This window comes from Pleurodeles waltl, chromosome 10, assembly GCF_031143425.1.
Source record: "Pleurodeles waltl isolate 20211129_DDA chromosome 10, aPleWal1.hap1.20221129, whole genome shotgun sequence".
Classification (NCBI taxonomy): domain Eukaryota; kingdom Metazoa; phylum Chordata; class Amphibia; order Caudata; family Salamandridae; genus Pleurodeles; species Pleurodeles waltl.
This window is the reverse complement of record NC_090449.1, coordinates 28,672,634-28,697,500: the sequence shown is the minus strand read 5'-3', so window position 1 is coordinate 28,697,500 and position 24,867 is coordinate 28,672,634. Positions and strand designations below refer to the sequence as shown.

At 48.2% G+C, this 24,867-nt stretch overlaps 1 protein-coding gene across 1 annotated transcript in view; it reads right to left on the bottom strand.

Moving 5' to 3' along the window:
* RBM10 (RNA binding motif protein 10) overlaps positions 1 to 24,867 on the bottom strand; it is a 329,240-nt gene that overhangs the window by 30,566 nt on the left and 273,807 nt on the right. The window contains exons 21-24 of the mRNA XM_069209523.1: positions 2,466 to 2,549; positions 1,780 to 1,965; positions 1,436 to 1,510; positions 424 to 521 (exon numbers count right to left, since the gene is read on the bottom strand). Coding sequence (XP_069065624.1) covers positions 424 to 521; positions 1,436 to 1,510; positions 1,780 to 1,965; positions 2,466 to 2,549 — 443 coding nt within the window. The remainder of the gene's footprint in view (positions 1 to 423; positions 522 to 1,435; positions 1,511 to 1,779; positions 1,966 to 2,465; positions 2,550 to 24,867) is intronic.

Sequence of the window (24,867 nt, the reverse complement as noted above, 5' to 3'; positions counted from 1 at the left end):
CTTTGCATGTCTCCTGGATAAGCCTTGGCTCATCACCCACAGCTATCTCTAGAGAGCCTGGCTTCTAGACACAGCCTACACTACACCTATAGGGGAACCCTGGACCTGGTATAAGGTGTGAGTACCATAGGTAGCTACCATACACCAGGCCAGCTTCCTACATCACATTAATATCAGATTATTTATGAATCACTGAACCTCTGCGCTATACTTGGCTTGACTTGGGATCTGAATGGTATACTGTGAGATGCACGAGTAAGTATACACATTACCTAAGGTTGAACTATAATCAGTTTAGTCTGCATATGCAATGTTTTAGTTGAAATCAAAGCTGAATGGAGCCTGGATGGTTGCATCTGATCTGTATACCGTTAAGCTTTATATTGTCAGTGGTATTTGAACTTTTAAACCCTGCATACATACACTGTGGCCTCTGCAGCATATTTCCTCTTCTTGGGTTCTGGTGGTTCAGGGACACCATACTTTTCTCTCCTTTCCGCTGCCCGGTCTCTGTACTTGGTCTGGGTGGAGAGGGGGGGGAGAAAAACCTGTTTATAGTTTCCTCTTTTTTTGTACACAACATATGAATTAAGAATAAACCTTCAAAGAAGAAGCCCCAATAATCAATAGTAAGAGGGGGGCATGACAACATATGTAGGGCAGGCAGCAAAGAGAAGACTGGTGAGGCAAGACAGAGCACAGGTGGGAAGTAGGCTGAAGAGAAATAGCTCCTTAAAGAGGAAGACGAGGGACATAAATGGCCAGGAGGAAAAGGAAAGCTTTTATCAAAAAAATTCAGAGCTGGAAGATGAGGTGACAAGCGACAACTGCTGCTAAGTGACAAAGGATGAGCATCCATAGGAGCAGGGTAGGGCACAGGTGAGGGAGGTAGAATACAAAGTGTGCTGGTAAAGGGAGTAGGGGAGGTTTCCTTCTGGAAAGAATCAGAAAGTAGATAGAAACATTCAAAACTTACTATCGATATCAATGAACATTCCTAGCAGTTAGTCTAACATAAATGACAGATGTACTTCAGAGCTCAAGTTAGTAAGTAGGCTGTACAGCCAATGAATGCATGAGAAGTAATAATAAATCTATATCATTTTCATATGCTACACACAGCGATTCTGCCAATGAAACTGTTCCAGGGAGTGCAGACATTTTAAAATAGTTGCGAGTGTGGCTTCACTTCCACAATCTGAATGAAGACCAAGTCAAAATTCCAATGAAGAGGGTCACAGACAAGTTTTTACATGATAATGTTTTCAGGTGCCACTGATTTGGTGGGTATACAAAGATGAAAATATAACACCCACCCTGTTGAGCTGTACACTCCTCTGCAACAGGACCAGCAAGTTCAACAGTTTAGATAAAAGCTTTCATTTTTATTGAGTAAAGGTAGACTAATAAGCCAGGAAGGAAGTCACAATCGTACCTCACTGTCGTTCTTCTGCAAGGGATCAGATCCTCCTGCTGAATGAGCGGAAAGCCTGTGTCGCTCCAGATTTTGCTGGGAAAAAAAAGGCAAAGGTCTGATTCTGGAGCTAATGTTCATGAGATGTAGATGCATACTACAAACAGAATTGTTTACACATGCCAATCAATGGTGAGACTGATAGACAGCTATCATTAAGACTGACTTTGAGCCATTCAGGGAGATTGTGCTCAACACCAGTCTAGTTAGTACACGCTTTTCCCTGTGTAGGCGGCCGCTGACCATTGTTACACAACACTGTGCCCTTTCAATTGCTGACCCCTTGGGAAGCTTTGACTCTGTACCTTGTGAAGGTCTGAGAGCTGCTGGTGTCGCACAAGAGCCTCCTTGCTGGGGAATTGACGACGACAGAGAAGGCATGCCATCTTCTGCCAGTCTGTTAGCTTTTCCTCTTGGTCAGCCGAGGTCTCTGGTTCCTCTTCACTTTCGCTTTCCCCACTGTAGGCAGCAACAAGACCACGTGGAGGACTCTAAAATAGGCAAAAGGATTTCAGTTTGTCACAAATACTTTCCCTTTAACCTTATGAAATCACAGTTCAAAGAAAAATGCAGATTTATATTGAAGTGCAAAGGCACAGATTGGTCTTGGTCCAGCCAGTTACTGCGGGTCAGGAAGGTGTGGACTAGCAGTGCAGTATGTGGCCCTGCAAGAGCAGAACATGGTGCAAACCACAAATACAGAGGCAAGGCAGAGGAATACTGAAAGGCTACAAGGCAGATTTTCAGGACACTTGTCTTGCAAAGCTCTGAATGGGCGCCATTATTGGAGTAGCTGGGGATGCAGCATATCAAGTTCTCAAGTATTCTTGTATGGCTCCGTACAGGGCAATAGGACAGAGCACTATAACAGAGGTGATCCAGGTTAGAATGGATATAAAAAGGCAGCACAGTAGAGTAACGTCTGTTTTTAGGCAAGGATGGAGGTACAATAGCATGTGTGGAGGATCTCAAGGGGGAAGGCAGTACTCACATCTCGATCTTCTCCGATGTGCCTTAGGAGGTCAAAGCTGCTCGGTTGATGTTGTTGCTGCTGCTGCTTCTCGGTGAGAGCCCCCTGAAAGATCAGATGTAATTACAAAAAGAACAGTTTTTATACTAGAAGCAAATGCAGGCTGTGCTTAAACTTTTGCTTGTGTTACATGACACAGGTAAAAGTATAAAATCTGGTCTATGCAGCAAGCACAGTGGACAAGTTACATACCTCTTACAGTTTAAAGAATTGAAGCCTACTACTGTTCTCCTTTTACTGGCCTTCACCTACTTTAACACACAATGAGGTCTAGTAAGGTGTTCTTCAAATTACAGCATTGCACCTAGCTTTTCCCTGCATCCCCTAGAATCATAAATAGAAGCCTCTGGCCAATAGTCAGTGCAACGGTTGTTTATTTTAATACCACTGTAAAGTGTGCATAGCCAGTTGTTTCAATGCTTCCCATGGTGCAGCTTAAATACTCAGAAGGATGGAGTACCACTGGGATCTTTGCCCAAGGGACAATCATCTTTGCATTTACCCTTACTTGGCCCAATTCTTGATCCAGGTTTCTGAAAGGCTGCAACTATCCTGAGAAAAATGTAATATAGAATGTCTACTGAGACCACAATGCCCTTGTATGTGGCCACCATTTTATGTAAAATGTTGCTCTGTGACTATCAGTGTATAGCGTGTAGTGCTGCATATTTGCATGCCGTCTAGTGTTGGGCCAAGTCCTTTGGACCTTGTTTTTCTTCAAAGAACTTCAAGACTCGTCACAAGACCTGTTGAGACTCCACTATTGGTCGACAATGCAGATTCTGCCTAGCTGGCGAGTAGTGCAAGTGGAGTGCAGTGCTGAAGACATGGTGAGGTGTGCATAGTAAAGGGAAAATATACATGAGCATCACTTGATTCCGGGGAAGAGGGGGGCTGCCTGTGAATCTACAGCAATAAATGCTATGAACAGATGGTTACATGGTAAGAAAATTGGCTACTTACCTGTAACTGTAGTTCTCCAGTATTGGTATCTCTCATAGATTCACATGCTTGAATCATCCCTGTTGTTGAGGTGGGAGTCCCAAGGTAACCTTAAATATACGTAGCAGTAAGTGTATTACACTAGGCCTGAATGGCCCACACAGGCACTGTTCTAGTCTATCCATGTTCTTTTATAAAGAAGAACCAAATCTGAACTACAACCAATCAGGCAACATCACCCTCTAGGACACTCCCAACACAGGCTGTTTCCCTCAGATTTTCCTGTATGAGTGTGAAGTACATAGTCTAAGAAATAAGTGGAGCCTCTGAGGGGAGGAGGGTGGGTCGCATGTGAATCTATTAAAGTTACCAATACTGGAGAACTTCAGTTACAGGTAAGTAACCAAATTTCTTCACAGGCATTGGATCTTTCATAGATTCACCTGCTTGAATTAGAGTAGTGAGCAGTAAGAAAAAAAGTTACTTACCTGTAACTGTGGTTCTCCAGTATTGGTATCTTTCATAGATTCACATGCTTGAATCATTCCCCGAAGTGGGAGTCCCATGGTACATAGAAAGCAGTAGATACAATTTTAACATTGAAATCAATGGAAAAATACATTCACTTTTATGCTTATTAGTGCCATTATAAAAGACCCAAAGTCCAACCTATCAGGTGAGACCACCCTTTAGAACCCTCAGCACAGAGGCTCCAGTCTCTTAGATTGTCTAACACAAGTGATGTACAAAAGGAAGAAACATGAGGTGAGCCTCTATGGAGAGGAGGGTGGTTGCATGTGAATCTATGAATGATACCAATACTGGAGAACCACAGGTAACACATTTTTTCTTCTCCAGTATTGGGCTATCTTTCATAAATTCACATGCTTGAATCAGAACAATAAGCAGTAAACATAAGATATTAATAATATCTGTATGCTAAATATATAAATATATATCTGCATATATGAATTTTAGAGGATGGTGGGTTAAGAAATATTGACTCCCCTTATGCAAATAAGTTACGCCAAACTGCTTGTCCTACCGCTGCGTTCATCCTGTCTGCGGCATCAAGGCAGTAGTGCTGAGTAAAGGTGTGGCTGCTAGTCAACGTTGCCGCTCTGCAAATCTTCTGTAGAGGCACTCCTGTGAAAAGAGCTGTTGAGGTAGATACAACTCTGGAGGAATGAGCTTTGACGTTGTCTGTTAGTGGTTTTCCCCGCTAGTTGGTGACAAAATTGTATAGCGGTGCCTATCAACCGAGCTATAGACTGTTTTCTTTCTCTCTCTTAGTTGCCCGTAGCCTACAAACAAGTGATCAGCTTTACGAAAGCTGCTAGTTCTTTGTATGTAGAATTTTAGACATCTTTTGATGTCCAAGGAATTTGGCGCTCTTTCTGCTGGAGTTTGGGGGTCTGGAAAGAAAGTCTTTAAAATTACAAGTTCATTCAGATGAAAGTTCGAGGGAACTTTAGGAATGAATTTTGGACTAGTTCTAAGGATGCCCATGTCTGGTTTAAATTGAAGAAAAGGTTCAGAGATTGTGAATGCTTGAATGTCACTGACCCTCTTTGCAGAGGTAAGCGCTAGAAGAACTGCTGTCTACCAGGAAAAATATTTCAATTCTGCTTTTTTGAATAGGTTCAAAAGGATGTTTCATAATTTGCTAAAGTAAGATATTGAGGTGCCAGGGAGGAGGAGGGAGTTTAATTGGAGGAAACAATCTGAATAATCCCTTTAGGAATTGCTTTACTATTCTGGAGGACCATAAAGATGGTAAAATAGCAGTACGACAGAATCGAGAAATGGCTGCCAGCTGAACCTTGACAAATAAGTGAGAGAGACCGGATTTTGCCAATTGAAGAAGATACAGAAGTATCTGTTCTGGATAAGATGTTAGAGGGTGGATACTGAAAGCTTTACACCATATACAGAATCTTTTCCATTTGAGTTTGTATGTCTTACTTGTAGACTGTGTTCTGGCATTGGCGAGCACTTCAACAGTCTGGTGGAATATTTAGGTCAGCAAATTCATAGAATTCTGGAGCCAGGCCGATAAAGTCGGGTTGGGATGACGGACCTGGCACAGGGTCATTCTTAGCAAGTCCGGAATTAGTTTCAACCGAATGAGAGGTTGTTCCGAAAGAAGCAGGAGCTCCGTGAACCAAAACTAACATGGCCATCTGGGAGCTATCAGTAATAGTCTGCAAGGTTCCCTCTTCATCTTCTGTAGAATTCTAGGGGTTAGCGGAAGCGGGGGAAAAGTGGAAGCATAGATTCCTGACAATTTGATAAAAAATGCATGCCCCCTTGTAAGGAAATGCCTCCTTGGCATGGTTACCCCCTGACTTTTTGCCTTTGCTGATGCTATGTTTTGAATTGAAAGTGTGCTGAGGCCTGCTAACCAGGCCCCAGCACCAGTGTTCTTTCCCCAACCTGTACTTTTGATTCCACAATTGGCACACCCTGGCATCCAGATAAGTCCCTTGTAACTGGTACCTCTGGTACCAAGGGCCCTGATGCCAGGGAAGGTCTCTAAGGGCTGCAGCATGTATTATGCCACCCTGGAGACCCCTCACTCAGCACAGACACACTGCTTACCAGCTTGTGTGTGCTAGTGAGAACAAAATGAGTAAGTCGACATGGCACTCCCCTCAGAGTGCCATGCCAGCCTCTCACTGCCTATGCAGTATAGGTAAGACACCCCTCTAGCAGGCCTTACAGCCCTAAGGCAGGGTGCACTATACCATAGGTGAGGGTACCAGTGCATGAGCACTGTGCCCCTACAGTGTCTAAGCAAAACCTTAGACATTGTAAGTGCAGGGTAGCCATAAGAGTATATGGTCTGGGAGTCTGTTTTACACGAACTCCAAAGCACCATAATGGCTACACTGAAAACTGGGAAGTTTGGTATCAAACTTCTCAGCACAATAAATGCACACTGATGCCAGTGTACATTTTATTGTAAAATACACCACAGAGGGCACCTTAGAGGTGCCCCCTGAAACCTAACCGACTATCTGTGTAGGCTGACTGGTTCCAGCAGCCTGCCACACTAGAGACATGTTGCTGGCCCCATGGGGAGAGTGCCTTTGTCACTCTGAGGCCAGTAACAAAGCCTGCACTGGGTGGAGATGCTAACACCTCCCCCAGGCAGGAGCTGTAACACCTGGCGGTGAGCCTCAAAGGCTCACCCCTTTGTCACAGCACAGCAGGGCACTCCAGCTTAGTGGAGTTGCCCGCCCCCTCCGGCCACGGCCCCCACTTTTGGCGGCAAGGCTGGAGGAAACAAAGAAAACAACAAGGAGGAGTCACTGGCCAGTCAGGACAGCCCCTAAGGTGTCCTGAGCTGAAGTGACTCTAACTTTTAGAAATCCTCCATCTTGCAGATGGAGGATTCCCCCAATAGGATTAGGGATGTGACCCCCTCCCCTTGGGAGGAGGCACAAAGAGGGTGTACTCACCCTCAGGGCTAGTAGCCATTGGCTACTAACCCCCCAGACCTAAACACGCCCTTAAATTTAGTATTTAAGGGCTTCCCTGAACCTAGAAAAATAGATTCCTGCAACTACAAGAAGAAGGACTGCTGAGCTGACAAACCCCTGCAGAGGAAGAACAGAAGACACCAACTGCCTTGGCCCCAGACTTACCGGCCTGTCTCCTGCCTTCCAAAGAAACCTGCTCCAGCGACGCTTTCCAAGGGACCAGCGACCTCTGAATCCTCCGAGGACTGCCCTACTTCGAAAAAGACAAGAAACTCCCGAGGACAGCGGCACTGCTCCAAACTGCAACTTTGTTACAAGGAGCAGATTTAAAGACCCCTGCAACTACCCGCAAGAAGCGTGAGACTTGCAACACTGCACCCGGCGACCCCGACTCGACTGGTGGAGAACAACCAACTCAGGGAGGACCCTCCGGCGACTCTACGACTGTGAGTAACCAAAGTTGTCCCCCCTGAGCCCCCACAGCGACGCCTGCAGAGGGAATCCCCAGGCTCCCCCTGACCGCGACTGTCTGAACTCCATTTCCCGACGGCTGAAAAAGACCCTGCACCCGCAGCCCCCAGCCCCTAAAGAAACGGAACTTCTGTGCAGGAGTGACCCCCAGGAGGCCCTCTCCCTTGCCCAGGTGGTGGCTACCCCGAGGAGCCCCCCCCCCTTGCCTGCCTGCATCGCTGAAGAGACCCCTTGGTCTCCCATTGAAAACTGAAGGAAACCCGACGCGTGTTTGCACACTGCACCGGGCCGCCCCCGCGCTGCTGAGGGTGTACTTTCTGTGCTACTTTGTGTCCCCCCCGGTGCCCTACAAAACCCCCCTGGTCTGCCCTCCGAAGACGCGGGTACTTACCTGCTGGCAGACTGGAACCGGGGCACCCCCCTCTCTCCATTATAGCCTATGTGTTTTGGGCACCTCTTTGACCTTTGCACCTGACCGGCCCTGAGCTGCTGGTGTGATAACTTTGGGGTTGCTCTGAACCCCCAACGGTGGGCTACCTTGGACCAAAAACTGAAAACTGTAAGTGACTTACTTACCTGTGAAAACTAACAATAACTTACCTCCCCCAGGAACTGTGAAAATTGCACTAAGTGTCCACTTTTAAAACAGCTTATTGTGTTTTATGTGAAAAGTATACATGCTAAAGTAATGATTCAAAGTTCCTAGAGTACTTACCTGCAATACCTTTCAAATGAGCTATTACATGTAAAATTTGAACCTGTGGTTCTTAAAATAAACTAAGAAAAGATATTTTTCTATAACAAAACCTATTGGCTGGATTTGTCTCTGAGTGTGTGTACCTCATTTATTGTCTATGTGTATGTACAACAAATGCTTAACACTACTCCTTGGATAAGCCTACTGCTCGACCACACTACCACAAAATAGAGCATTAGTATTATCTATTTTTACCACTATTTTACCTCTAAGGGGAACCCTTGGACTCTGTGCATGCTATTCCTTACTTTGAAATAGCACATAGGCGTGGCATGGAGTGGCTGAACTTGGCCTCCACCTACAAGGTGTCCTAAGTAAACCACAGTTCCCTGCCCAATCTGGCATTTGGATGCCTTGATAGAGAGGCCTGCAGATTGCAGAGCCTTCAAAACCTTCTTCAGGTGGACCAGGTGATCCTGCCAGGTGGAGCTGAAGACAGCAATATCATCAAGATAAGCTGCACTACAGGATTCCAACCCAGCAAGGACTTGATTCACCAACCTTTGGAAGGTGGCAGGGGCATTCTTTAAACCAAAGGGCATAACAGTGAACTGATAATGCCCATCAGGTGTGGAGAATGCTGTCTTTTCTTTTGCTCCAGGGGCCATTTTGATTTGCCAGTACCCTGCTGTTAAGTCAAAGGTACTTAAGAATTTGGCAGCCCCTAATTTGTCTATGAGCTCATCAGCTCTAAGAATGGGATGGGCATCTGTCTTGGTGACAGAGTTGAGACCTCTGTAGTCCACACAAAACCTCATCTCTCGCTTTCCATCTTTGGTGTGAGGTTTGGGGACTAAGACCACTGGGCTAGCCCAGGGGCTGTCAGAGTGCTCTATTACTCCCAATTCCAGTATCTTGTGGACTTCCACCTTGATGCTTTCCTTAACTTGATCAGACTGTCTAAATATTTTGTTTTTGACAGGCATGCTGTCTCCTGTGTCCACATCATGGGTACACAGGTGTGTCTGACCAGGGGTTAGGGAAAAGAGTTCAGCAAACTGTTGCAGGACCTTCCTACAGTCAGCTTGCTGTTGGCCAGAGAGGGTGTCTGAGTATATCACTCCATCCACTGAGCCATCTTTAGGGTCTGATGAGAGGAGATAAGGGAGAGGCTCACTCTCAGCTTCCTGGTCCTCATCTGTCACCATCAACAGATTTACATCAGCCCTGTCATGGAAGAGCTTAAGGCGGTTTACATGGATCACCCTCTTGGGGCTCCTGCTTGTGCCCAGGTCTACCAGGTAGGTGACCTGACTCTTCCTTTCTAGTACTGGGTAAGGGCCACTCCATTTGTCCTGGAGTGCCTTGGGAGCCACAGGCTCCAGAACCCAGACTTTCTGCCCTGGTTGAAATTCAACCAGTGCAGCCTTTTGGTCATACCACAACTTCTGGAGTTGTTGGCTGGCCTCAAGGTTTTTACTTGCCTTTTCCATGTACTCTGCCATTCTTGAGCGAAGGCTAAGTACATAGTCCACTATGTCTTGTTTAGGCTCATGAAGAGGTCTCTCCCAGCCTTCTTTAACAAGAGCAAGTGGTCCCCTTACAGGGTGGCCAAACAGAAGTTCAAAGGGTGAGAATCCTACTCCCTTCTGAGGCACCTCTCTGTAAGCGAAAAGCAGACATGGCAAGAGGACATCCCATCTCCTTTTGAGTTTCTCTGGGAGCCCCATGATCATGCCCTTTAATGTCTTGTTGAATCTCTCAACAAGGCCATTAGTTTGTGGATGATATGGTGTAGTGAATTTATAAGTCACCCCACATTCATTCCACATGTGTTTTAGGTATGCTGACATGAAGTTGGTACCTCTGTCAGACACCACCTCCTTAGGGAAACCCACTCTGGTAAAGATACCAATGAGGGCCTTGGCTACTGCAGGGGCAGTAGTCGACCTAAGGGGAATAGCTTCAGGATACCTAGTAGCATGATCCACTACTACTAGGATGTACATATTTCCTGAGGCTGTGGGAGGTTCTAGTGGACCAACTATGTCCACACCCACTCTTTCAAAGGGGACCCCCACCACTGGAAGTGGAATGAGGGGGGCCTTTGGATGCCCACCTGTCTTACCACTGGCTTGACAGGTGGGGCAGGAGAGGCAAAACTCCTTAACCTTCTGGGACATATTGGGCCAGTAGAAGTGGTTGACTAACCTCTCCCACGTCTTGGTTTGTCCCAAATGCCCAGCAAGGGGAATATCATGGGCTAAGGTCAGGATAAACTCTCTGAAACTCTGAGGCACTACCACTCTCCTAGTGGCATCAGGTTTGGGATCTCTTGCCTCAGTGTACAGGAGTCCATCTTCCCAATAGACCCTATGTGTTGCATTTTTCTTGCCTTTGGACTCTTCAGCAGCTTGCTGCCTAAGGCCTTCAAGAGAGGGACAGGTTTCTTGTCCCTTACACAACTCTTCCCTTGAGGGTCCCCCTGGGCCCAAGAGCTCAACCTGATAAGGTTCCAGCTCCATAGGCTCAGTTCCCTCAGAGGGCAGAATTTCTTCCTGAGAAGAGAGGTTCTCTTTTTGGTGTTGTGTTGCAGCTGGTTTCCCAGCTGACTTTCCTTGTCTCTTAGTAGGCTGGGCCATTTTTCCAGACTCCAGCTCTACTTTTTCACCCTGTGCCTTGCACTGTGCCCTTGTCTTGACACACACCAGTTCAGGGATACCCAGCATGGCTGCATGGGTTTTCAGTTCTACCTCAGTCCATGCTGAGGACTCCAGGTCGTTTCCAAGCAAACAGTCTACTGGGATATTTGAGGAGACCACCACCTGTTTCAGGCCATTGACCCCCTCCCCACTCTAAAGTTACCATTGCCATGGGATGTTCTTTAGTTTGATTGTCAGCATTGGTGACTGGATAGGTTTGTCCAGTCAGGTATTGGCCAGGGGAAACCAGTTTCTCTGTCACCATGGTGACACTGGCACCTGTATCCCTCAGGCCCTCTACACTTGTCCCATTAATTAAGAGCTGCTGCCTGTATTTTTGCATGTTAGGGGGCCAGGCAGCCAGTGTGGCTAAATCCACCCCACCCTCAGAGACTAATGTAGCTTCAGTGTGACACCTGATTTGCTCTGGGCACATTGTTGATCCCACTTGGAGACTGGCCATTCCAGTTTTAGCTGGATGGGAGTTAGAAGTGGTATCTTTCTTGGGACAGGCCTTGTCTCCAGTTTGGTGTCCAGACTGACTACAGTTACGACACCAGGCCTTTTTGGGATCAAAGTTTTTACCCTTGTACCCAGAATTGTTTTGTGAAGAGGCTCTGGGCCCACCCTCCTGTGCAGGTTTTTGGGGGCCTGTAGAAGACTTTACTATTTTTGTTTTTGGCTGTCTCACCACCTTTCCCCTGGGGAGGTTTTGTGACCCCTTTCTTTTGTTCACCCCCTGTGGAAGTTTTGGACACCCTAGTCTTGACCCAATGGTCCGCCTTCTTTCCCAATTCTTGGGGAGAAATTGGTCCTAGGTCCACCAGATGCTGATGCAGTTTATCATTGAAACAATTACTTAATAGGTGTTCTTTCACAAATAAATAGTACAGCCTATCGTAATCATTTACACCATTGCCTTGAATCCAACCATCTAGTGTTTTTACTGAGTAGTCTACAAAGTCAACCCAGGTCTGGCTCGAGGATTTTTGAGCCCCCCTGAATCTAATCCTATACTCCTCAGTGGAGAATCCAAAGCCCTCAATCAGGGTACCCTTCATGAGGTCATAAGATTCTGCATCTTTTTTTAGAGAGTGTGAGGAGTCTATCCCTACACTTTCCTGTGAACATTTCCCAAAGGAGAGCACCCCAGTGAGATTTGTTCACTTTTCTGGTTTCACAAGCCCTCTCAAACGCTGTGAACCATTTGGTGATGTCATCACCATCTTCATATTTAGTTACAATCCCTTTGGGGATTTTCAACATGTCAGGAGAATCTCTGACCCTATTTATGTTGCTGCCACCATTGATGGGTCCTAGGCCCATCTCTTGTCTTTCCCTTTCTATGGCTAGGATCTGTTTTTCCAAAGCCAATCTTTTGGCCATCCTGGCTAACTGGATGTCCTCTTCACTGGAGTTATCCTCAGTGATTTCAGAGAGGCTGGACCCTCCTGTGAGGGAGCCAGCATCTCTGACTATTATTTTTGGAGTCAGGGCTTGAGAAGCCCTGTTCTCCCTAGATAGGACTGGTGGAGGGGATTCTTCCTCCAGTTCACTATCATCCTCCTCTGTGTTATCCACAGAGGGGTTGGCTCTATCATACTCTGCCAACAGCTCCTGGAGCTGTACTTTGGTAGGTCTGGAGCCCATTGTTATTTTTCTTATGTTACAGAGTGACCTTAGCTCTTTCATCTGGAGATGGAGGTAAGGTGTGGTGTCGAGTTCCACCACATTCATCTCTGTACTAGACATTATTCTTCTAAAAGTTGGAATGCTTTTAAGAATCTAAAACTAGTTCTAGAATCTAATTCAAACTTTTACAAACTTTTAAACTCTAAAAGAAATGCTAACAGGGACTAACACAAGGCCCTAGCAGGACTTTAAAGAATTTAGAAAACTTTTCAAATTGCAAAAATCCATTTCTAATGACAATTTTGGAATTTGTCGTGTGATCAGGTATTGGCTGAGTAGTCCAGCAAATGCAAAGTCTTGTACCCCACCGCTGATCCACCAATGTAGGAAGTTGGCTCTGTATGCACTATTTCAAAGTAAGGAATAGCATGCACAGAGTCCAAGGGTTCCCCTTAGAGGTAAGATAGTGGCAACAAGAGATAATACTAATGCTCTATTTTGTGGTAGTGTGGTCGAGCAGTAGGCTTATCCAAGGAGTAGTGTTAAGCATTTGTTGTACATACACATAGACAATAAATGAGGTACACACACTCAGAGACAAATCCAGCCAATAGGTTTTGTTATAGAAAAATATATTTTCTTAGTTTATTTTAAGAACCACAGGTTCAAATTTTACATGTAATATCTCATTTGAAAGGTATTGCAGGTAAGTACTCTAGGAACTTTGAATCATTACTTTAGCATGTATACTTTTTACATAAAACACAATAAGCTGTTTTAAAAGTGGACACTTAGTGCAATTTTCACAGTTCCTGGGGGAGGTAAGTGTAGGAAGTTGGAATTGCAAAAATCAATTTCTAATGACAATTTTGGAATTTGTCGTGTGATCAGGTATTGGCTGAGTAGTCCAGCAAATGCAAAGTCTTGTATCCCACCGCTGCCACCAATGTAGGAAGTTGGCTCTGTATGTGCTATTTCAAAGTAAGGAATAGCATGCACAGAGTCCAAGGGTTCCCCTTAGAGGTAAAATAGTGGTAAAAATAGATAATACTAATGCTCTATTTTGTGGTAGTGTGGTCGAGCAGTAGGCTTATCCAAGGAGTAGTGTTAAGCATTTGTTGTACATACACATAGACAATAAATGAGGTACACACACTCAGAGACAAATCCAGCCAATAGGTTTTTATATAGAAAAATATCTTTTCTTAGTTTATTTTAAGAACCACAGGTTCAAATTCTACATGTAATAGCTCATTCGAAAGGTATTGCAGGTAAGTACTTTAGGAACTTCAAATCATCAAAATTGCATGTATACTTTTCAAGTTATTGACAAATAGCTGTTTTAAAAGTGGACACTTAGTGCAATTTTCACAGTTCCTGGGGGAGGTAAGTTTTTGTTAGTTTTACCAGGTAAGTAGGACACTTACAGGGTTCAGTTCTTGGTCCAAGGTAGCCCACCGTTGGGGGTTCAGAGCAACCCTAAAGTCACCACACCAGCAGCTCAGGGCCGGTCAGGTGCAGAGTTCCAAGTGGTGCCCAAAACACATAGGCTAGAATGGAGAGAAGGGGGTGCCCCGGTTCCGGTCTGCTTGCAGGTAAGTACCCGCGTCTTCGGAGGGCAGACCAGGGGGGTTTTGTAGGGCACCGGGGGGGACACAAGTCCACACAGAAATTTCACCCTCAGCAGCGCGGGGGCGGCCGGGTGCAGTGTCGAAACAAGCGTCGGGTTTGTAATGGAAGTCAATGGGAGATCTAGGGATCTCTTCAGCGCTGCAGGCAGGCAAGGGGGGGGTTCCTCGGGGAAACCTCCACTTGGGCAAGGGAGAGGGACTCCTGGGGGTCACTCCTCCAATGAAAGTCCGGTCCTTCAGGTCCTGGGGGCTGCGGGTGCAGGGTCTCTCCCAGGTGTCGGGACTTTGGATTCAAAGAGTCGCGGTCAGGGGAAGCCTCGGGATTCCCTCTGCAGGCGGCGCTGTGGGGGCTCAGGGGGGACAGGTTTTTGTACTCACAGTCTTAGAGTAGTCCTGGGGTCCCTCCTGAGGTGTTGGATCGCCACCAGCCGAGTCGGGGTCGCCGGGTGCAGTGTTGCAAGTCTCACGCCTTTTGCGGGGAGCTTGCAGGGTTCTTTAAAGCCGCTGGAAACAAAGTTGCAGCTTTTCTTGGAGCAGGTCCGCTGTCCTCGGGAGTTTCTTGTCTTTTCGAAGCAGGGGCAGTCCTCAGAGGATGTCGAGGTCGCTGGTCCCTTTGGAAGGCGTCGCTGGAGCAGGATCTTTGGAAGGCAGGAGACAGGCCGGTGAGTTTCTGGAGCCAAGGCAGTTGTCGTCTTCTGGTCTTCCTCTGCAGGGGTTTTTCAGCTAGGCAGTCCTTCTTCTTGTAGTTGCAGGAATCTAATTTTCTAGGGTTCAGGGTAGCCCTTAAATACTAAATTTAAGGGCGTGTTTAGGTCTGGGGGGTTAGTAGCCAATGGCTACTAGCCCTGAGGGTGGGTACACCCTCTTTGTGCCTCCTCCCAAGGGGAGGGGGTCACAATCCTAACCCTATTGGGGGAATCCTCCATCTGCAAGATGGAGGATTTCTAAAAGTTAGAGTCACTTCAGCTCAGGACACCTTAGGGGCTGTCCTGACTGGCCAGTGACTCCTCCTTGTTGCTTTCTTTGTTCCCTCCAGCCTTGCCGCCAAAAGTGGGGGCCGTGGCCGGAGGGGGCGGGCAACTCCACTAAGCTGGAGTGCCCTGCTGGGCTGTGACAAAGGGGGGAGCCTTTGAGGCTCACCGCCAGGTGTCACAGTTCCTGCCTGGGGGAGGTGTTAGCATCTCCACCCAGTGCAGGCTTTGTTACTGGCCTCAGAGTGACAAAGGCACTCTCCCCATGGGGCCAGCAACATGTCTCTGGTGTGGCAGGCTGCTGGAACTAGTCAGCCTACACAGACAGTCGGTTAAGTTTCAGGGGGCACCTCTAAGGTGCCCTCTGTGGTGTATTTTACAATAAAATGCACACTGGCATCAGTGTGCATTTATTGTGCTGAGAAGTTTGATACCAAACTTCCCAGTTTTCAGTGTAGCCATTATGGTGCTGTGGAGTTCGTGTTTGACAGACTCCCAGGCCATATACTCTTATGGCTACCCTGCACTTACAATGTCTAAGGTTTTGTTTAGACACTGTAGGGGTACCATGCTCATGCACTGGTACCCTCACCTATGGTATAGTGCACCCTGCCTTAGGGCTGTAAGGCCTGCTAGAGGGGTGGCTTACCTATACTGCATAGGCAGTGAGAGGCTGGCATGGCACCCTGAGGGGAGTGCCATGTCGACTTACTCGTTTTGTCTTCACTAGCACACACAAGCTGGCAAGCAGTGTGTCTGTGCTGAGTGAGAGGTCTCCAGGGTGGCATAAGACATGCTGCAGCCCTTAGAGACCTTCCTTGGCATCAGGGCCCTTGGTACTAGAAGTACCAGTTACAAGGGACTTATCTGGATGCCAGGGTCTGCCAATTGTGGATACAAAAGTACAGGTTAGGGAAAGAACACTGGTGCTGGGGCTTGGTTAGCAGGCCTCAGCACACTTTCAATTGTAAACATAGCATCAGCAAAGGCAAAAAGTCAGGGGGCAACCATGCCAAGGAGGCATTTCCTTACAGTAAGTTATTGTTAGTTTCAACAGGTAAGTAAGTCACTTACAGGTTTCAGTTTTTGGTCCAAGGTAGCCCACCGTTCGGGGTTCAGAGCAACCCCAAAGTTATCACACCAGCAGCTCAGGGCCGGTCAGGTGCAAAGGTCAAAGAGGTGCCCAAAACACATAGGCTATAATGGAGAGAAGGGGGTGCCCCGGTTCCAGTCTGCCAGCAGGTAAGTACCCACGTCTTCGGAGGGCAGACCAGGGGGTTTTTGTAGGGCACCGGGGGGGGGGGGGGACACAAGTCAGCACAGAAAGTACACCCTCAGCAGCGCGGGGGCGGCCGGGTGCAGTGTGCAAACACGCGTCAGGTTTTCAATGGAAGTCAATGAGAGATCAAGGGATCTCTTCAGCGTCGCAGGCAGGCAAGGGGGGGGCTCCTCGGGGTAGCCACCACCTGGGCAAGGGAGAGGGCCTCCTGGGGGTCACTCCTGCACAGAAGTTCCGTTTCTTTAGGGGCTGGGGGCTGCGGGTGCAGGGTCTTTTCCAGCCGTCGGGAAATGGAGTTCAGACAGTCGCGGTGAGGGGGAGCCTGGAGATTCCCTCTGCAGGCGTCGCTGTGGGGGCTCAGGGGGGACAACTTTGGTTACTCACAGTCGTAGAGTCGCCGGAGGGTCCTCCCTGAGTTGGTTGTTCTCCACCAGTCGAGTCGGGGTCGCCGGGTGCAGTGTTGCAAGTCTCACGCTTCTTGCGGGGAGTTGCAGGGGTCTTTAAATCTGCTCCTTGTAACAAAGTTGCAGTTCTTCTGGAGCAGTGCCGCTGTCCTCAGGAGTTTCTTGTTTTTTTCGAAGCAGGGCAGTCCTCAGAGGATTCAGAGGTCGCTGGTCCCTTGGAAAGCGTCGCTGGAGCAGATTTCTTTGGAAGGCAGGAGACAGGCCGGTAAGTCTGGGGCCAAGGCAGTTGGTGTCTTCTGGTCTTCCTCTGCAGCGGTTTTTCAGCTTAGCAGTCCTTCTTCTTGTAGTTGCAGGAATCTAATTTCTAGGTTCAGGGAGAGCCCTTAAATACTAAATTTAAGGGCGTGTTTAGGTCTGGGGGGTTAGTAGCCAATGGCTACTAGCCCTGAGGGTGAGTACACCCTCTTTGTGCCTCCTCCCAAGGGGAGGGGGTCACATCCCTAATCCTATAGGGGGAATCCTCCATCTGCAAGATGGAGGATTTCTAAAAGTTAGTGTCACTTCAGCTCAGGACACCTTAGGGGCTGTCCTGACTGGCCAGTGACTCCTCCTTGTTGCTTTCTTTGTTTCCTCCAGCCTTGCCGCCAAAAGTGGGGGCCGTGGCCGGAGGGGGCGGGCAACTCCACTAAGCTGGAGTGTCCTGCGGTGCTGTGACAAAGGGGTGAGCCTTTGAGGCTCACCGCCAGGTGTTACAGCTCCTGCCTGGGGGAGGTGTTAGCATCTCCACCCAGTGCAGGCTTTGTTACTGGCCTCAGAGTGACAAAGGCACTCTCCCCATGGGGCCAGCAACATGTCTCTGGTGTGGCAGGCTGCTGGAACCAGTCAGCCCACACAGATAGTCGGTTAGGTTTCAGGGGGCACCTCTAAGGTGCCCTCTGTGGTGTATTTTACAATAAAATGTACACTGGCATCAGTGTGCATTTATTGTGCTGAGAAGTTTGATACCAAACTTCCCAGTTTTCAGTGTAGCCATTATGGTGCTGTGGAGTTCGTGTCTGACAGACTCCCAGACCATATACTCTTATGGCTACCCTGCACTTACAATGTCTAAGGTTTGGCTTAGACACTGTAGGGGCACAGTGCTCATGCACTGGTGCCCTCACCTATGGTATAGTGCACCCTGCCTTAGGGCTGTAAGGCCTGCTAGAGGGGTGTCTTACCTATACTGCATAGGCAGTGAGAGGCTGGCATGGCACCCTGAGGGGAGTGCCATGTCGACTTACTCATTTTGTTCTCACTAGCACACACAAGCTGGTAAGCAGTGTGTCTGTGCTGAGTGAGGGGTCTCCAGGGTGGCATAAGACATGCTGCAGCCCTTAGAGACCTTCCCTGGCATTAGGGCCCTTGGTACCAGAGGTACCAGTTACAAGGGACTTACCTGGATGCCAGGGTGTGCCAATTGTGGATACCAAAGTACAGGTTAGGGAAAGAACACTGGTGCTGGGGCCTGGTTAGCAGGCCTCAGCACACTTTCAATTCAAAACATAGCATCAGCAAAGGCAAAAAGTCAGGGGGTAACCATGCCAAGGAGGCATTTCCTTACAGACATGTTATAGAAATCACAGCTGTCGATGTAGAACACAATATTTAGAAAAAAATCCTATCAAGATAAAGTGAATTGAGCAGAGCTCAGGGACACTCCCTTACACACGACGTGCAGTAGAAATTCTCAGACACTGAAGCCTCTATCCTGAGGGTTCTAAAGGGTGGTCTCGCCTGACTGGCTGGGGTTTGGGTCTTTTATAATGGCACTAATAAGCTGTAAAAGTGGATGTATTTTTCTATTGATTTCAATGTTAAAAAATAATCTACTGCTTTCTATGTACCATGGGACTTCCACTTCGACGACGGGGAATGATTCAGCAAGTGAATCTATGAAAGATACCCCAATACTGAAAAATATCATTTGTTCTGGCCATAACATAGATAACAATAGGAATGATGCTACATTCACCGAATATTAGACTGCAATAAACATATGTATTGAGAATGATAATATAAATAATAATAATAGCAATATTAACAACAATAATATTAGACAAATATAGATCACATCAAAAAACAAGTGATGGACGGAATGCTGAACATTGTCAAACATTCACCCCCAGTACAGTGATCTGGGCCTAAATCCATCGTTTTTTTGCTGCCCATGCCATTCCAGTTTGGACCCAGCCATATGCAAATCAGTCTTGACCTTGTTCCCAATGGGAACAGTCCAGCCCGAACTGCTAGGCAAGGTCTTTCCTGGACTGGAAAAAAGCATCCTGGGACCGGTTTTGGGGTTTCACCCCTCATCAGCCAGGCTAGCTTGAATCCAGTGGCATGGGAAGCACAGGACCCACGTCTGGGCATACCCTTCCCACTTAGGGCAACAAAGCAAAAAACAACAAGTGTGGACGGAATGCTGAACATTGTCAAACATTCACCCCAGTACAGTGATCTGGGCCTAAATCCATCGTTTTTTTGCTGCCCATGACATTCCAGTTTGGACCCAGCCATATGCAAATCAGTCTTGACCCTGTTCCCATTGGGAACATTCCAGCCCGAACTGCTAGGGCTGGACTGTTCCCATGAGGAACATTGTCAAGACTGATTTGCATATGGCTGGGTCCAAACTGGGGTGGCATGGTGAGCAAAAGAACGATGGATTAAACCCAGATCTGTGACTGGGGGTGAATGTTTGCATTGTCAGCACTCAGCCCATCATCCTTTTGTGTTGCTAAAATAAAGATCACATACCTTTTGTAGGAAGTTGGCTCTGTATGTGCTATTTCAAAGTAAGGAATAGCATGCACAGAGTCAAAGGGTTCCCCTTAGAGGTAAGATAGTGGCAAAAAGAGATAATACTAATGCTCTATTTTGTGGTAGTGTGGTCGAGCAGTAGGCTTATCAAAGGAGTAGTGTTAAGCATTTGTTGTACATACACACAGGCAATAAATGAGGAACGCACACTCAGAGACAATTCCAGGCCAATAGGTTTTTGTATAGAAAAATATATTTTCTTAGTTTATTTTAAGAACCACAGGTTCAAATTCTACATGTAATACTTTGCATGAAAGGTATTGCAGGTAAGTACTTTAGGAACTTTGAATAATCACAATAGCATATATACTTTTCAAATAAAACACATATAGCTATTTTAAAACTAGACAGTGCAATTTTCACAGTTCCTAGGGGAGGTAAGTTATTGTTAGTTCTTGCAGGTAAGTAAACCACCTAGGGGGTTCAAATTGGGGTCCAAGGTAGCCCACCGTTGGGGGTTCAGATCAACCCCAAAGTTACCACACCAGCAGCTCAGGGCCGGTCAGGTGCAGAGTTCAAAGTGGTGCCCAAAACACATAGGCTTCAATGGAGGTAAGGGAGTGCCCTGGTTCCAGTCTGCCAGCAGGTAAGTACCCGCGTCTTTGGAGGGCAGATCAGGGGGGTTTTGTAGGGCACTGGGGGGGGGGGGGGGGAGAGACACAAGTCCACACAAAAAGTACACCCTCAGCAGCGCGGGGGCGTCCTGGTGCAGTGTGTAAACAAGCGTCGGGTTTGTAATAGGTTTCAATGGGAGACCAAGGGGTCTCTTCAGCGGTGCAGGCAGGCAAGGGGGGGGGCTCCTCGGGGTAGCCACCACCTGGGCAAGGGAGAGGGCCTCCTGGGGGTCACTCCTGCACTGGAGTTCCGATCCTTCAGGTCCTGGGGGCTGCGGGTGCAGGGTCTTTTCCAGGCGTCGGGATTTCAGAGTCAGGCAGTCGCGGTCAGGGGGAGCCTCGGGATTCCCTCTGAAGGCTTCGTTGTGGGGGCTCAGGGGGGACAACTTTGGTTACTCACAGTCTTGGAGTCGCCGGAGGGTCCTCCCTGTAGCATTGTTTCTTCACCAGTCGAGTCGGGGTCGCCGGGTGCAGTGTTGCAAGTCTCATGCTTCTAGCGGGGATTGCAGGGGTCTTTAAATCTGCCCCTCTGGAAACAAAGTTGCAGTCTTTCTTGAACAGGGCCGCTGTTCTCGGGAGTTTCTTGGTCTTTCTTGAAGCAGGGCAGTCCTCTAAGGATTCAGAGGTCGCTGGTCCTGGAGAAAGCGTCGCTGGAGCAGTTTTCTTCTGAAGGAGGGAGACAGGCTGGTAGGGCTGGGGCCAAAGCAGTTGGTGTCTCCGTCTTCTCTGCAGGGTTTTTCAGCTAGGCAGTCCTCTTCTTCGTAGGTTGCAGGAATCTAAATTCTTAGGTTCAGGGGAGCCCTTAAATACTAAATTTAAGGGCGTGTTTAGGTCTGGGGGGTTAGTAGCCAATGGCTACTAGCCCTGAGGGTGGGTACACCCTCTTTGTGCCTCCTCCCAAGGGGAGGGGGTCACATTCCTATCCCTATTGGGGGAATCCTCCATCTGCAAGATGGAGGATTTCTAAAAGTTAGAGTCACTTCAGCTCAGGACACCTTAAGGGCTGTCCTGACTGGCCAGTGACTCCTCCTTGTTATTCTCATTATTTCCTCCGGCCTTGCCGCCTAAAGTGGGGGCCGTGGCCGGAGGGGGCGGGCAACTCCACTAGCTGGAGTGTCCTGCGGTGCTGGAACAAAGGGGGTGAGCCTTTGAGGCTCACCGCCAGGTGTTACAGCTCCTGCCTGGGGGAGGTGATAGCATCTCCACCCAGTGCAGGCTTTGTTACTGGCCACAGAGTGACAAAGGCACTCTCCCCATGTGGCCAGCAACATGTCTCGGGGGTGGCAGGCTGCTGGAACCAGTCAGCCTACACAGATAGTTGGATACAGTTTCAGGGGGCACCTCTAAGCTGCCCTCTGGGGTGTATTTTACAATAAAATGTACACTGGCATCAGTGTGCATTTATTGTGCTGAGAAGTTTGATACCAAACTTCCCAGTTTTCAGTGTAGCCATTATGGTGCTGTGGAGTTCGTGTTTGACAGACTCCCAGACCATATACTCTTATGGCTACCCTGCACTTACAATGTCTAAGGTTTGGCTTAGACACTGTAGGGGCACAGTGCTCATGCACTGGTGCCCTCACCTATGGTATAGTGCACCCTGCCTTAGGGCTGTAAGGCCTGCTAGAGGGGTGACTTATCTATACTGCATAGGCAGTGAGAGGCTGGCATGGCACCCTGAGGGGAGTGCCATGTCGACTTACTCATTTTGTTCTCACCAGCACACACAAGCTGGCAAGCAGCGTGTCTGTGCTGAGTGAGGGGTCTCCAGGGTGGCATAAGACATGCTGCAGCCCTTAGAGACCTTCCCTGGCATCAGGGCCCTTGGTACCAGGGGTACCAGTTACAAGGGACTTATCTGGATGCCAGGGTGTGCCAATTGTGGATACAAAAGTACAGGTTAGGGAAAGAACACTGGTGCTGGGGCCTGGTTAGCAGGCCTCAGCACACTTTCAATTCAAAACATAGCATCAGCAAAGGCAAAAAGTCAGGGGGTAACCATGCCAAGGAGGCATTTCCTTACACCTTTCAAGTGGAAGGTGGGATAACCAGAGAGGCTCACCTTCATGGAATAGATGTTGTAGGAGGATGGCTCTGTATATACGATCTCAAAGTGAGAGATAATGTGCACAGAGTCCAAGGGTTCCCCTTAGAGGTTGATAGTGGCAAAAGTAGATAATACGAATGCTCTATTTTGTGGTAGTGTGGTCGAGCAGTAGGCTTATCAGAGGGTAGTGTTAAGCATTTGTTGTACACAGACAGGCAATAAATGAGAACACACACTCAAGGACTAAACTCCAGGCCAATAGTATTTATATAGAAAAATATCATTTTAATTTATTTTAGAACCACAAGATTCAAATTTTAGGTAAGTACATAAATTGTAAGGTACTTCACACATGTAAGTATAGTACTTTGATTTAAAACAGTTGTACACAAAGTTTTGGTAAAAATGGAAAATAGCTATTTTAAAAGTGGACACTGCAAAAATCAACAGTTCCTGGGGGAGGTAAGTATTGGTTAGTTTCTCAGGTAAGTACAGCACTTAGAAGTTCAGGCTCCTGGGAATAGGCAGCCCACCGTTGGGGGTTCAAGGCAACCCCAAAGCCACAGCACCAGCAACACAGGGTCGGTCAGGTGCAGAGGTCAAAGGAGGGCCCAAATAACATAGGCGCCTATGGAGAACAGGGGTGCTCCGGTTCAAGTCTGCTAGCAGGTAAGTACCTGCGTTCTTGGGGAGCAAACCACTGGGGTTTCGTAGAGCATGGGGGTGGACACACAAGCACACAAAAAACACCCTCAGCAGCACAGGGGCGGTCGGTGCAGTGTGCAAAGTAGGTGTCGGGTGGAGGGACCCAGGGGTCACTCTGGCGATGCAGGCAGGGCACGGGGGCTTCTCGGGACAGCCACCGACTGGGCTAGGATGAGGGCTGCCTGCTGGTCACTCCTGCACTGGTTGGTGGTTCCTCTCTGTCCTGGGGGCTGCGGGTGCAGTGATTGGTCCAGGCGCCTGGTTCCTTTGTTACAAGGCAGTCGCAGTCAGGGGGATCCTCTGGATTCTCTCTGCATGCGTCGCTGTGGGGGTGCAGGGAGGGGGACTCAGGATGTCCACGTCGTTGTATTCGCCTAGGAGTCCTCTCTGCAGTGTTGGTTGTCCTGAACTCAAGCAGGGGGCGTCGGGTGCAGTGTGTGCAGATTCACGCTTCTGGCATGAAGTTAGAGTCTCTTTAAAGTTACTTGCTTTGTTGTCGTTTCTGGACAGAGCCGCTGTCCTTGGGAGGTTCTTTGTCCTTTAGGTGCAGGTCAGTCCTCTGAACCCTAAGAGGTCACTGGTCCTGCTGGATGCGTCGCTGTGCATGTTCTTTTGAGTCTGGAGGCAGGGCAGTAGGGCTGGGGCCAAATCAGTGGGTGTCTCCGTCATCTCTGCAGGGCTTTCAGGTCAGCAGTCCTTTCTTCAGGTTGAGGAATCTGATTTTCTGGTTCAGGGTCACCCCTAAATACTCAATTTAGGGGTGTGTTTAGGTCTGGGGGGCAGTAGCCAATGGCTACTGTCCTGGAGGGTGGCTACACCCTCTTTGTGCCTCCTCCCTGAGGGGAGAGGGGCACAACCATATTCCTATTGGGGGGATCCTCCAAAACCAAGATGGAGGATTTCTTAAGGCAAGGGTCACTTCAGCTTAGGACACCTTAGGGGCTGTCCTGACTGGTGGGTGACTCCTCCTTGTTTTTCTCATTATCTCCTCCGGACCTGCTGTCAAAAGTGGGGGCTGTGTCCGGAGGGGTGGGCATCTCCACTAGCTGGGAAGCCCTGTGGCGCTGTGACAAAGGGGGTGAGCCTTTGAGGTTCACAGCCAGGTGTTACAGTTCCTGTAGGGGGAGGTGAGAAGCACCTCCACCCACTGCAGGCTTTGTTCCTGACCACAGAGAGACAAAGGCACTCATCCCTTGTGGCCAGACACCCGTCTGGTTGTGGCAGGCTGGCAGGAAATGGTCAGCCTAACACTGGTGTTTGGGCTGGTAAACAGGGGGCATCTCTAAGATGTCCTCTGTGTGCATTTTTCAATAAATCCCACGCTGGCATCAGTGTGGATTTACTGTGCTGAGAAGTTTGATACCAAACTTCCCAGATTTCAGTGTAGCCATTATGGAACTGTGGAGTTTGTGTTTGACAAACTCCCAGACCATATACTCTTTGTGGCTACCCGGCATTTACAATGTCTAAGGTTTGGCTTAGGAACTGTAGGGGCATAGTCCTCATGCAACTATGCCCTCACCTGCGGTATACAGCACCCTGCCTTAGGGCTGTGAGGCCTGCTAGAGGAATGACTTACCTATGCCACAGGCAGTGTGAGGTGGAGTGCCATGTCGACTTAGTCATTTTCTCCCCATCAGCACACACAAGCTGTGAGGCAATGTGCATGTGCTGAGTGAGGGGTCCCCAAGGTGGCATAATACATGCTGCAGCCCTTAGACACCTTCCCTGGTTACAGCCCCCTTGGCCACAGGGGTACCAGTTACAAGGGACTTATCTGTGTGCCAGGGCTGTGCCAATTGTTGGAACAAAGGTTCAGTTTAGCGGTTATGATAGTCGTCCACGATAGTGGTGACGACGTGACTATCATTGGGGACACTGCTGATGTGACCGTCGTTACTGAAGATGTGGTCATCGACAG